We start from the raw sequence: 12,887 nt of genomic DNA, 5'->3' as shown, positions 1-12,887 counted from the left end.
TGTGCCCAAGACTTGAGTTCTCAGCAGCATGAGCACTGGTGAGCCAGTTTCCATCTGGAACCTATGCACCGGACAGAAGCCTTTGGGTGGAACCCCACTCTCTAGAGCCTGCCCCCCACTCGCCCCCAGCCTCTGGTTTATTTTCAGCTCGACTGAATTCTTCCTCCTTGTGAGAGCCTTTCTAACTGTGGCTCCTCTCAAGTCACCTCTTCTCTGCCTGTGACTCCTGGCTCCTCCGTGTTCCCTGTGTGGTGGCACGGGTGTCTGATTCCCTCAGCTGTCCCCTGAGGTCCTGCTGTCACGGCGGGCTGGGCTGGGAGATGCAGTTGCTGCATTATTTATGGGGCATCGTTAACCAGCCGTGCTGATGAGTTACACACAGTTTATTCTTCTGCTCCGTGTGTGGGATGCCATCCTGGGCCTCTGTTTAACACAGAACAAAACAAAGCAAAACAGAACCCCAAGCCAAAACAGCCACTGGTTGAGTCCTGCGCCCTGAACTGGGCAAGGGGCCTGTCCAGCCTTCTAGCTGTGGGGGAAGTGGTGCAAGGGGAGGGAGGAGAGGAAAGAGACTGGGGGTGTTCCCAGAGCTCAACTTTGAGGTTGGGGGTGGGGAAGCCAACTCACATATTTGCTTAAGTGGCCACAAATTCTTGGGGAATTGACAGAGATTGGGTGGGTCATTTATGGGTGGCTCAGTGGTTGCGTGTCTGCCTTTGGCTCAGGTCATGATCCCAGGGTCCTGGGATCAAGTCCCACATTGGGCTCCCCGCAGGGAGCCTGCTTCTCCCTCTGTCTGTGTCTCTGCCTCTCTTTATCTCTCATGAATAAATAAATAAAATCTTTAAAAAAAAAAAAAAAAAAGTAAGAAAAAGACTTCATCTTCTCCCTGCCCTGTGCCCCTACCCCGCCCAAGGGACCAGGCTGCTGTTAGGTATGTGACTTATCACTCAGGTGGCTTGGGATTTAATATCACTCACTGTCTGCCTGGTCTTTCGCTGTCTTACTTGTGGTCACAGTGACCTTGCCCTTGAAGCTGCTCATGGTCACCGTGTCCATTCTCCCCATGTCCTGCATCTTCCCAGTGTAAGTGCCCTACCCTACCCCAGTGTCCCTTGGAGAGAGCCAACTTGTGTCCTCTGCTTCCCTGTTTTGTGCGAACTGTTGCTCTTACTAGAAATGCTTTTCCTTCCTTCCTCCATTTCTCTGTTTTCGAGCTCACAATGCATTTGGGGAGATTCAAGCTCATAGATGATGAATTGCATGATGGAAGGGAAGTAGGTGCATTTGAGAATGCTTTGAAAAGAGGTGACATTTGAGCTAGACTGGTGGTGATGGCTGAATAGTTTCTTAGATTGTTGAATGTCCCTGGAGGTTAGAAGAGAGAACAGCCATCAGTGGCGGTGTCTGTGGTGTGGGGAGCGTGGTGGGCTGCAGGGGTGTGAGCTGTAGCCTGTCTTCAGGGAAGCCCCACCCCTCTTGCTGTAGGAAGGGGGGCAGTCTTGCAACTTGATTAAGGGAGTCCTTTACCTGTTTTTACACAAACTTGTTTTTGGAATGAGGACTTGACCTTTCTCTCAGAATCCAGTGTGGTGTGAGTTCTGTTTTCAACAAATTGGCTGGGATTCAAAACCTACCCTTCTTCTCCAAAGAAAGTCAAGGGCTTCCAGGGAGAGGAGAGTCCCGTTGCCTGTGACTTTGGATTTGGGAGAGTCTGGGTGGCTGGTGGGAGTCTTCTTTTCTTTGATTCTGGTTTGTCTGGAAAGTTGTGAAACCTTTATGTGTTCTTGGGTGAACCCCACAGGGGTGTCTATGTGGAGACTTTCACAGCCCCAGGAATGCATTCCTTTGGGATTTCCTCACTGGTTCTGACCTGGCGCGAGAGCTTTCTGGGACTCCTTAGTGGGCGGTGCAGATCAGAAAATTAAGGACTGTGTTGGAATTGTTTTTTGAAAGGGTTCTCAGTGGATATGGCATCTTGGTCTGCAGATCTCTTTCAAAACTTGAGTATATTCCCTTTGGCTCAGTTTTAGAGCCTAGAATAGGCCCAGGCTACCTTTGACTCTTCAGGTTCTTTTCTCTGCTTTTCCACTTCCTCCAAGCTTTTGAATTTTTATAGTAAAGCTATTTTTCAGGTGGGTAGAAACTTTTTTTTTTAACCTTGAAAGAAACTTAAAAAAAAAAAAAACTAGATCAATCCAACATCACCTCGCCTTTAAATTTTAATAACATTTACACATTTAAAAAAATTCTCAACAAGGAGGTTTTGTCTTCTGTTCTTAGAAGTTCATTTTTCTTTTTTTTTTTTAGAATCCATTAAATTATATATTGCCTAAAACAGGTGGGCCTGACACTCTTTGATAGACTGTCAAATATCATTAAATCAAGAGAGCTGCTTTTGGCAGCCTTCTTCTGGCTGAGTGGGTGTTCGTGGGTGGAGCGCTGTGTGCTGCACCCCTTGACTGGAGAGGGGTCCCTCCTTTTGTTGCTAATTTGGCAAAGACTGAAATGAGGCTTCCGAGTGGTGGGGGCAGATAAGTAGTTTTTAAGTGCTTTGAGCAGTTGATTTCAGGCACATTCACGTCGATTTGAGTACTCCTCCTGCGGTATACTTGGGAATGACAGAGACTAGTCTGACACTGTACCCCCAACTGGTTAACTGGTGCGAGATGCAGCTGGTTCTGTACTTAGGATGCAGCATGCAGGATTCCAGCCTGCGTGGACAGTGTGAATTAGAGGCTTTAACATCTCTGCCAGCATCCTGAGTGAGATTCCAGGGGCCTGCAAACCCTTGGATCAATCCTGTCAAATGTTTCTTGGACACTTGACAGAGTGCCCACCACTGCATGGAGCACTTTGGATGTCTGATCTCAGTGATTTCCTCACACCGACCCTGAGGTTGTAGTGACTTAGCCCTCGTAGAGGTTGAGCGATTGTCTGAGGTCCCATTGCAGACCGGAGAGCTAGATTCAATCCAGAAGGCCGGATTCCCGAGCTTGTGTCCCTTATTCCTTCCCTATATTCTTTCAGTGTTCTGTGATGGTGGTGGAATTGTTTGTTTTTATTATTTGTCTTTATAAGGAACAGGCCTTGAGAGGTAAAGTGATTTCCCCTAATACTTGACTGGCACACCCATGGCTAGAAATCAGGACTGTGTGCTCGCTGCACAGACCTGTTGCCATTCTGGCGTGTTCTCAATGTGCCTCACCTTTTTCCTAAATATTCTGGATCATCTCAGGGATCTTCCTTGGGAACCCCTGCATGAGAGTTTTGGTTGGTGCTGGGAAAAGGAAGGCCCAGCGGTCATGGTCTCCTTTGTGTAGATGTGGTACCTTTTGGCTAGAAGTTGGTGGTCAGTATGTCTGAACATCTTTAAGCTTTTAAGAAAGCTTCTCCTACTTTCTTGTGGATCTGAAAGAGAAGAGAAAAGGGTAGGTGAAGCTGTAATTGGTTGGTTGAACCTTGTGCTCTTAAGGATGCTGATGTCTATCTGGACAGAGATCTCCAGTGGCCGCCAGAGGACTTTGATCTCAGCCCTGACCCCTTTAATTACTTGGATATAGGCATAGAAGGGGTGTTCATATTTGATAAGAAAATGGTAAATAGATTTGGTGTTGTGATTGGAATTCCCCATAATGTTTTGATGGGCCTGGAATGGTAGCCTGACTAGGTTCATTCAGCATAAGGTAAAATAAAGGTTCAAAGGTTCATTCAGCATAAGGTAAAATAAAGTTATACTCTTGGGCAGAAGAAGCCCTCTGGGACACAAAGATGAGCTGGGGGCTATGTGGTTTAGCACTATGGTGACCTGTGCATGGGAATTGGCATCAATAGCTCAGGTGTAGCTGCCAAAGGAGTTCTGCCAGGATCGGGGCAGACGGGATCCCTCGCCCCGTGCAGTTTAAGTACCCCGAGGGAGCAAATTGTCTCTTGGGGGAATAAATCCAGAGACCTGCAGTTGGGCCAAGCAAGTCTCAAATGCAGAGCTGATGGATGTGCTCTAGTGGCATCTGTGAAACAGACTTTAGGCTTTGGCAAATTCATGGTGCTCTGGTTGCCAGAACCTCTAGTTTGATCTTAAAAAATATATATGATCACTGTTGTTTTCATAAAAATGATACGTTACCCTTATTTAAAACACACACAAATAAGAAACTATGACCATACAGGAAAATACAAACAAGAAAGCAACACATGGGTCCACATTTTAGCTTCTAAAAGTAGCCCATTTTAACTTTGGTAAGACAATTTTCCAGATCTTTCTCTGCCATTTTCAGACACACTTGATAGCTAGAGAAATGTAGAAGGAGACACTTTTATGGGAAGATGTAAAACAAAAATATATTTTGCTTTCATTTAACAGGAAAATTGAAACTGAAATGAAGTAATACTGAAGAAATTACTGAACTTTAGATGACTGTTTCTTCACCAAAAGAAATTAGTTTCTGAAGCATCCCTTTAAAGCAGTGGTTCTTCTTTTTTTAAAGATTTATTTATTTATTTTAGATAGAGTGCATGCAAGTAGGGGGAGGGGTAGAGAGATGGGGAGGGCATGGGGCTCCATCCCAGCACCCTGAGATACTGACCTGAGCTGAAGTCAGGAGTCAGACGTTTAACGGGCTGAAGCCACCCAGGCCCCCTTAAAACAGTGGTGGTGCTGCTTTAACTGGGGATGATTTTGTCTCCTCTGGCCCATCTGGCAATGCCTGGAGACATTTTTGGTATTCCCAACCAGTGACCTCTCTGAAATGTTACTGGCGTTTTGTGAACTGCGGTCAGAGATGGTGCCAAACACCCTATAATGCACCCCCCACAGTCCCCCACAAAAAAAAGAAGAGCCATCTGGCCCCAAATGTCAGTAGTGGCAAGGTTGGAGAAACTGCACCCTAGGGTAAGCAACTGAGATTATTAAAACCGGTAGGAAGACGAAATCATTGTGTTTTATTTAGCTCAGTTGTAGACTGTTTTGATTGGGCTTCTCTAATGAAAGAGGAAATGATTAACTTCATTAGAATTTCGCTCTCCTCTCCTTCAACCACAAACTCAGGAGGTGGCTATGTTATGTCCACCATGTCAAGGTTCATAGCACTTTACATTCTGTCCTGCAACTATTGCCCCCACCCCCACCCCAGATGTTTAGTCTTAGCTTCATATTTAAATGATTCTGTGCCAAACTCCACTCTTGTAGCCATGGCTTCTCCTTTTATGGTTTTATTTTGCAATCCGTCTTGCTTAGCTACTGATCTTAATATAAATTGAATGTGTATGTGTGGGGAGGTGTCAAACCCAACTCAGGTTTGTTCCACTCGGAATTGCACGTGCAGTTTTTAGTTTGTGTCTGAGTACCACGCTTTAAAGAGTAGAGAGCTACTGGGCGGTGGCCCTAGGACTCTGCAGTGACGTGCTGCAGCAGGGTCCTGGATAGAACATGAACTGCACTTGGGGAGAGAAGGGAAAACTGTGGATGAATGTGTTGGTTATCCTCCATTCTTTGAAAAGATTTCCACATGGCAGCAGGGTTGGTCATCACCACGAGGGTCCCCAGAAGGTTCAAGCTAGTGCTGCATGACATGAAGGACACGGTGGCAGGTAGAGGCTGCCAGAAGAGAGTGTTGAGTTCCCTGTGAGCTGACGTGTGCTGGTGAACCACATGTTGTCCTGGTGTGGGTAGATGCTGGGTTCAAGCCATCAGCTGGGTGGCTCCATTTAAGTAACTTCTCAATCTTGAGATTCTGATCATCTACTAATGCTTCCCACGAGCCACCCATCCTGGGGAGGAGCTCCTATCACTCTGGTTCCCTCCTCCCTGCCCTTTGGGGATAAGTGGGGGGAAAGCCACGGCTATGGTCAGGTGGTTCAGGGCAGAGCCCTAAACGTTCTGTGGATCTTCTTGAATTTCTGAGTAATAGATGGTAGGTCCCTAGTGATCTATCAATGTATGCGTTAGATTCTGGTAAAACTGTTTCAATTGGCATTTGTAGTATTAACAGGATAACAGGGCCTGAATATATCCTAAAGCTATTTCTGAGCCAGTACATTTGTATATAACCTGGGCAGCATATCCTAGACTGCAGAGGAAGAGAGCACACACAGATTGTTTCCTGTGTAATTGGACTTGGGTGTTCTGTTATTGTCTTAATCAGATGTCTATCACAGCATGCCTTACTGATTGATGACTTTGTTTTGTTGTAGGGGAGCTATCCAGTGTGGGAAGATTTCATAAACAAAGCAGGAAAGCTACAGTCCCAGCTTCGGTAAGTAGAGAAGCATGTCATCCCCAGAAAAATGACAACATCCCTTAGACAATGGATTGAAGAGGATAGACCGAGGCTGCTGATTGAGGTTAACTTTGGAAGTGTTACAGATACAGGAGCATGTAATGGGTTCTAATTTGAGCATTGCCACTTATTAGCCTTGCGTCTTGACCCCCGATTCCCATGTGTAAAAGCGAATTCCTATCTGCTCTGCCTTCTTCCATAGGAATTTTGAGAGTCCAGTGAGGTATTGTATGTAAGGTAATAATGGGCAGCATTTATGTAATGCTCACCATGTGCCAGGCATTTTTTTTTGTGCGTGTGTGTGCCAGGCATATGTTAATTAAAGCTCACAACCCCAGGGGATAAGTATAGTTATTATCCTCAATTTACTGATGAAAAAATCTGAGGCACAGATGAGCTAAGTAACTCGTCCAAACTCACACAGCTAGTAAATTGCAGAGCAGGGATTTTAATCTGAGTCTGGCTGCATAGTCTATTCTGCTCACTGCCTATTCCTTATAAAGAATTTATGGCTTACTGTTGTATAATTCCATGTGCGTGAAATGTCTAGAAAACACAGATCTGTAGAGACAGATGTAGATTAGTAGTTGTCTGGGACTAGGGGAGGAAAAGGAGATTGAGTACAAATGGGCAGGAGAATCTTTTTGGGGGGATGGAAATGTTCTAAAATTGGCTTGTAGTGGTTGCAGAATTCTAAGTTTACTAAAAAAATTGTTGAGTCACACAACCAAAAAGGGTGGATTTTATGGTATGCAAATTATGCCTCAATAAAGCTGCTTAAAAAAGAACAGGATCTAGGGCTGAGCTGCTCTATGGGGGCTATTATTGTTGCCTTGTCTTGTGCTTGTTCATGTATCATTTGATATGAAATAGGAAATTTGTAACATCTTCTTGTGACAGCTATGTGCTTTTCAGTCAGTGGGGAGAAGGGCTACTCACTTAGTGGGTGCTCCATGAGGGATGGGACATTTTAAAAAGCAATTAATTTTCATGATTCCTGTTCATGGCATATAGGGGATGACATCAGTTGGTTTGGATGTATGGTGGTGGTTTTCCAGAGGACAAAGCAGGTAGATGTTTTCTAGGATACAAAGCCACATGGACAACATGATGCTCTGGATCCTTTGCCCATGGATGTCAGGGGTTACTGCCCAGGACTTTAGCCGTAAGACTGGACATTCCATGGCACCTCTGTAGATCAGGAGAGAACTCTAGAAGGAAGGATCTTTCCTCTTCCATCCTGGTGGCTTTGTGGGTCCTGGGAATTCTATCCTGTGAACCTAGGATTTCTCAAGCCAAGAGTGGTCTTCCAGATGGACAGTCGACTTGGGCATATGATCCCTTCTCTGCTTGTCAAATCCTTTACCATTTTGGTGCAGAGGAACTTGTACAGACAAAAGAAAAAAAAAACCCAAAAACTCGTAAAGGATATCTGCTGGGCCAGCTCCAAACTCTTGTCTGCAAACCCCTGGGGAGGCCTTCACTAGCCTCATGTTATCGAACTACACCTACCCTTCCATTTCTGCTACTATTCTGATTTATTTCCAACAGTTAGTCTCCCTCCTGTAGGAGGTCCCTCCTAGAATAAACCAGAAAAACATTTAAGTATCCCTCTTCCACCACCCTGCCTTGTTTCTTATCTGGCCTCATTTAATTGACTGGCAGCCTTTTAGGGTTGACCAAGGAGAAGATCCTCTCTTCCCCTTTTACCAAAGAGGAAGCCAAAACTTAAAGTAACTAAATGTTTATTGCAGCCTAATCAGTTACAATAAAACTTAAAGCAATCCTTTTTTTTTTTTTTTTTTCAAAAGATTTATTTTAGAGAGTGGGAGAGGGGCAAAGGGGGAGAGAATCCTGAAGCAGATTCCCTGCTGAGCGCAGAGTCTGCATGGGGCTAGATCCCAGGACCCTCAGATCATCATGATCTGAGCCCAAATCAAGAGTCGGCCACTTAACTGATTGAGCTATCTAGGAGCCCAAACCTAAAGCGATCTTATCCTCATTGGTACAAAGAACATTTTATATTCTTTGACAACATTTAGGCCTCCTGAGGACAGGGACCATTTATTTTGTCAAACTAGTAGTACCCAACTGAGAGCCTCATGCTCATGGTTTAGTTTTCTGTAGTAAAGAAAGGATAAGAAGACTGTAGAAGAGATGAATAAGGTTGGAGTATATACATGAATCACTCTCTGCTGCCGGTACTTGCATGTTGGCTCTGTCCCATCAGAGAACTAAGTGTCTCATGACAACAGCAGACAATGAAATTGTACTCATGGGAAGGTAGTATTTAAAAGTACCTGATTCCTCACACTTGACCACCATCCTCATTTTCAGGGGAGCCCTGGTGACCATGTAGTACGCAAGGCACCTCTACAGCTGGCTCATTAAATTGGGATGATTGGCAGTGACTTGAACTAGAATAAATCAAGCCATTGTGTCAGATATTAATTGTAAATCAGAATGAGCTATTTATAAATCCCAGGATGTTTGATAAAGCTAACTTTTTCCAGGGTTTGCATTTGATGTCAGCTCTTTAAAAAATATGCTTCAAAGGGTTTTTTTTTTTTTCGCTTGGTTTTGTTCTGTATGTCATTTTTTTTTTTTTTTAATTCGAGCAGAATATTTTCTTGCTCTACTGGAAAATATCAGGCCTCATTCTGCAGTTTGGCACTAAGGGACTGTTGCTGAAGGTTTTTTTGAGGGGGGAGGGGGATCACTTCCAGCTCCTTCCAGAACCTTCTGTGTCAGAGCTACTGCTGCTAAGATATAGGGTCATTTCTTCAATTCCATCTTAAACTCCTTTTTTTCTAGTCCTTATTCTCATGTTCTGCCTTCAACAGCTTTACATTCTTAAGAATGCAGAGTAAAGACTAGATTTATATATGAAACATTTGGTGATGAGCTTTATGCGCCATGTTGGATTGTGAAGTCCGTGTGGTGAGTCTTGGGGCTGGCTGGTATGTTCTAGCTCTCCATGGCCCTTGAATGGAGCGGAGCTTACTCTTCATTGGATGACATCTGGGGATCACAGCACTAGGAACCGGTAGACCACAGAGTGCTCAAGAGGACGTGAAGAACTCAAAATAATTTCTAGGACAGCAGATGAGTGTAGTGACTTCTCAATCTCAGCTTTGAGGAATTCAGAAGATGCAGTTGAGACAGCCTTCTAAGGTTGAAAAAATAGTGTCTTTGTTTCATTATAAGTAGGATTTAGGGGGAAAAGTCACACAGCTCAGAGCTTGTCTTGAGGCAGGATGAGCACAGGACCATGCATCCTGCTGGGCTACCTGTTCCAGTTCTGAGACGAACTGGTGATCTTGAAAGTCACTCTGAACTTGTCTCAGTTTTTTCATCCCTAAAATGAATTATTTGAAGCAGAGGCTCTCTCTCCAAGATCCCATCTCCCAGTCCACGTATAGATGCTATTTGCCTACTCTAAAATTAATTTCACCTGTACCATTTATAGTTTTTAATGATGTTTTTCTTTGAGGTTAGAAACACCTGTCTTTCCTCCTTTGTGAAATTTGGCCTGGTAATTATGTTACGATCTCAGGTGGAACGGGATGGGAAGAATTGCCAACATTTACCGCCCAGCACCCAATGCTCTGGTTATTTTTGGGAGAATGCGCTAATAGGAGGAGGAATGCTTCCTGAGAAAACAAGTGGGCCTTCATTCAAAGCCAGTCCTCGTCCATGTTCATTTGAGTCATTTCTCCTAGAAGGTCACATTCAGTTCCCTGCAAAGGTGTTAACCCTTTAGCTGTAATGAATTTGTATGAGAGATTCCTCATGCTTCTGTTATGTTTACATTTTAGGACCACAGTAGTAGCAGCAGCTGCCTTCTTGGATGCCTTTCAGAAAGTGGCCGACATGGCGACCAACACACGTGGTAAGCAGATGGAGGGATGGCTTCTAGTGCCAACCAGATCCAGCCTGTGGGCTCTTACCCCTTGGGTGACTTCACGATGGGTCAGAGCTGAGCTGACTCATGGTTTTAACTTCCTAGAAAACTCTGTGGGATTCCACATATTAGAAGTTGCAGATAGTTCTCCAGATAACGAAGCATGTGAGAAGAAGAATGAAAAATAGAGAAAAGGAACCACAGTTTGTGCAGGAGGTGCCTTGATGTGTTATGTAGATCGCTTTTAATGACATGCAGGTTGCAGAGCCTTGAACTGTGTGTTCGGTTGCAGTTTGTTTTTGACTTCCTCACACTGGTTTTCCCAAGGCTTTCCTTACTGCCTTATGGTGAGGGAAGCAGTGAGAATGATTGGACAGACCATTTTTCTGCAAAGAACCCTTGTGTAAGTCATGTCCTGTTTTATTGGATCTGTGTGTCTCCCACGTTTGACTGCAAACACCTTGAGGCTATGACTATGACTTATTCATCTTGGAACTCCTCCCCCAAAATAGTGCCTAGGACATAGCAGGTATTTTAAAAGTATGTGTATTAAGTCAATGAACAAAGGGAAATCTTTGCAATTTTTAATAGTTTCAATGACTATAATAAAATATGTGAGAGATATAAAGAAGAAAATGAAGCTCCTTTATCCACCACCACTGTCAGAAAGACTTTACCCCATCGTAGAGACTTCGTTTGTCCAACGGGGGTTGCTTTCCTTTTCATTACCAGGCAGAGAAGCTCTCTTGCCTCTCTCCTTTTTTTCTTTTTTTTTTTTTTTGCCTTATTTTTCTGTTTGCTTTGTATACTGTCTGTTCATTATCTTGGTAACATTGGAAAACGTGGGTGTCAGGGGTAAGTTTAGGGAGTTTGCTCTAAGTCACACAAGGGTTTATTTTTTAACTTCTCTGAAACACATGATAGATCCCTCCAGTGGGTTTCATTTGGCACCCCTTTACCATTGGTGCTTCAATATTCCAATGAATTTGCAGTGAGGACACTTATTCATTCAAGAAACTTGAGAACTGCTATTATTTTAGATATTATTATGGGACCACAAAAAACAATATATTATTTATTCTCCTTGTCCTGGAGGGACTTGCATTTGAGTCAGGGGGAGGGGGAAAATGGAATGTGTGAATAGAGAATTTTGAGATAGAAGTAATATGTTTGGTATGGTAATAGTCATAGAACAGCGTGCTGGGGGAATATAGAAAAGTGAGCAATTAGCTCAGCTCAGGGAATCGAGGTTCTCCCAGGGGAGGTAATATTTCCCCTTATTTCCAACATGGGCACACGATGTTCCCTCAGAGAATGTGATGGAGATACCAGAGCACTGGTTGGAAGAATTTGATCTGGCTGGTCAGCTTGATATGGGTCTTAATTCATATATTTTCTTATTCACTTAAAAAATCATTACATAGTTGACAGGTGTCCATTTTACCCTTCCTGCTTGCACATTCTAAAGATTCTGTAATGTTTCACATGATCTTGGCCAAAAGGTCGAGAAGCAATATTCTGTAATGTTTAAGCCAGTGATCGTCACTATTAGTGTTTTTGAGTCTATTTTAGAATATTCTATTTCAGTCTCTGGAACTGGACTTGTCCGTCATTTTTGATGTCTTTCTAGGAAGCCATCAGAATGTGTCTTCCTGAAAAGATTTGCTCTACTATCTGAAAGAACTGAGATAGTTGGCATTGCATTTTTGAGACCCTTTGATTCTTAATAAGTTTTAATATTTTCATATTTAATTACTGATTGGATCCTAAAGGATGGAATAGAGCAATATCCCCCGAGTTCCCATAATTGCCAACAGCAGGAACTGAGGTTTCTGCAGAGGCTGTTCTCCGGAGTTAGCTCTCTATGGGAAACCAGAGAGCCTGCAGGTCTTGTGGTTGCAGGGAGGAAAAACAGAGCAATCGTCTGTGGGAAAAGAAACCAGAATAGCTTCTCTGTGGTGGTGATGGAGGTAGAGTCGCAGCTTGGAGGTGAAGTATTTGACAAAAGACAAATAATGTCACGGTGAACAGACCCTCGCTTTGATGTATTTTTAAACCACTTGATTTCAGGTCATTTTTAGCGATGCCAGAATAACTTTACATCTTGCCATCTCTATAATCCATATGCGCTGGGGGAAAAGAACTTTGTCTTGAGTGTAAGAACTCTCAAATGACCTCAAAAGGGTATGGCTGATAGAAGGTATATTTTATGGAGATAAGGGGGAAACATGAAGGTACTTCTCATATGGTTAACAAGCATCAGAAGTGATTTTTATGAAGTTATTTTTAACTTAAAAATTGAAAAACTTAGACCATGTGCTTTTTGTTTAAAAAATTCCTTTAACAAAGTCTATAAAGTAAAATGTACCCTCCCAGTACCCCTTGCAGAGATTAGATTGAGTGTCGTTCATAGACTGGGGTTTTTTTGTTTGTTTTGTTTTATTTATTTGCCTATATAAACATGTCTGGGGGGAAAAAAGGTAGTTGCAGAACAATGTGTAGAATGATACATGGAGTAAAGTACATCTAGATGATCTGAAGGTAGCCTGTATGGAGCACATTCCCATGCTTTTACTTCATGGTATGTTGTAATTATCTTTCTACATCCATACCTGTGGATCTGCCTCATTCTAGCGCCCAAATGGAATTTCATTATCTGGACACAGCACAATTAATATCACTCTGCTGTTGATGGAAATTTAGGA

At 43.4% G+C, this 12,887-nt stretch overlaps 1 protein-coding gene across 14 annotated transcripts in view; it reads left to right on the top strand.

The window, feature by feature from the left end:
• The window catches only part of MTSS1 (MTSS I-BAR domain containing 1), a 161,695-nt gene that overhangs the window by 16,498 nt on the left and 132,310 nt on the right, over positions 1–12,887 (top strand). For all 14 annotated transcript variants that reach the window (XM_077847154.1, XM_077847147.1, XM_077847159.1 and 11 more), the window contains exons 2-3: positions 6,193–6,254; positions 10,097–10,170. In XM_077847154.1, the coding sequence (XP_077703280.1) occupies positions 6,193–6,254; positions 10,097–10,170 (136 nt within the window). The remainder of the gene's footprint in view (positions 1–6,192; positions 6,255–10,096; positions 10,171–12,887) is intronic.

The sequence above is a fragment of the Canis aureus genome, chromosome 14, assembly GCF_053574225.1.
Source record: "Canis aureus isolate CA01 chromosome 14, VMU_Caureus_v.1.0, whole genome shotgun sequence".
Classification (NCBI taxonomy): domain Eukaryota; kingdom Metazoa; phylum Chordata; class Mammalia; order Carnivora; family Canidae; genus Canis; species Canis aureus.
Note: the sequence above shows the minus strand (reverse complement) of the source record. Positions and strands in the feature narration are given on the sequence as shown.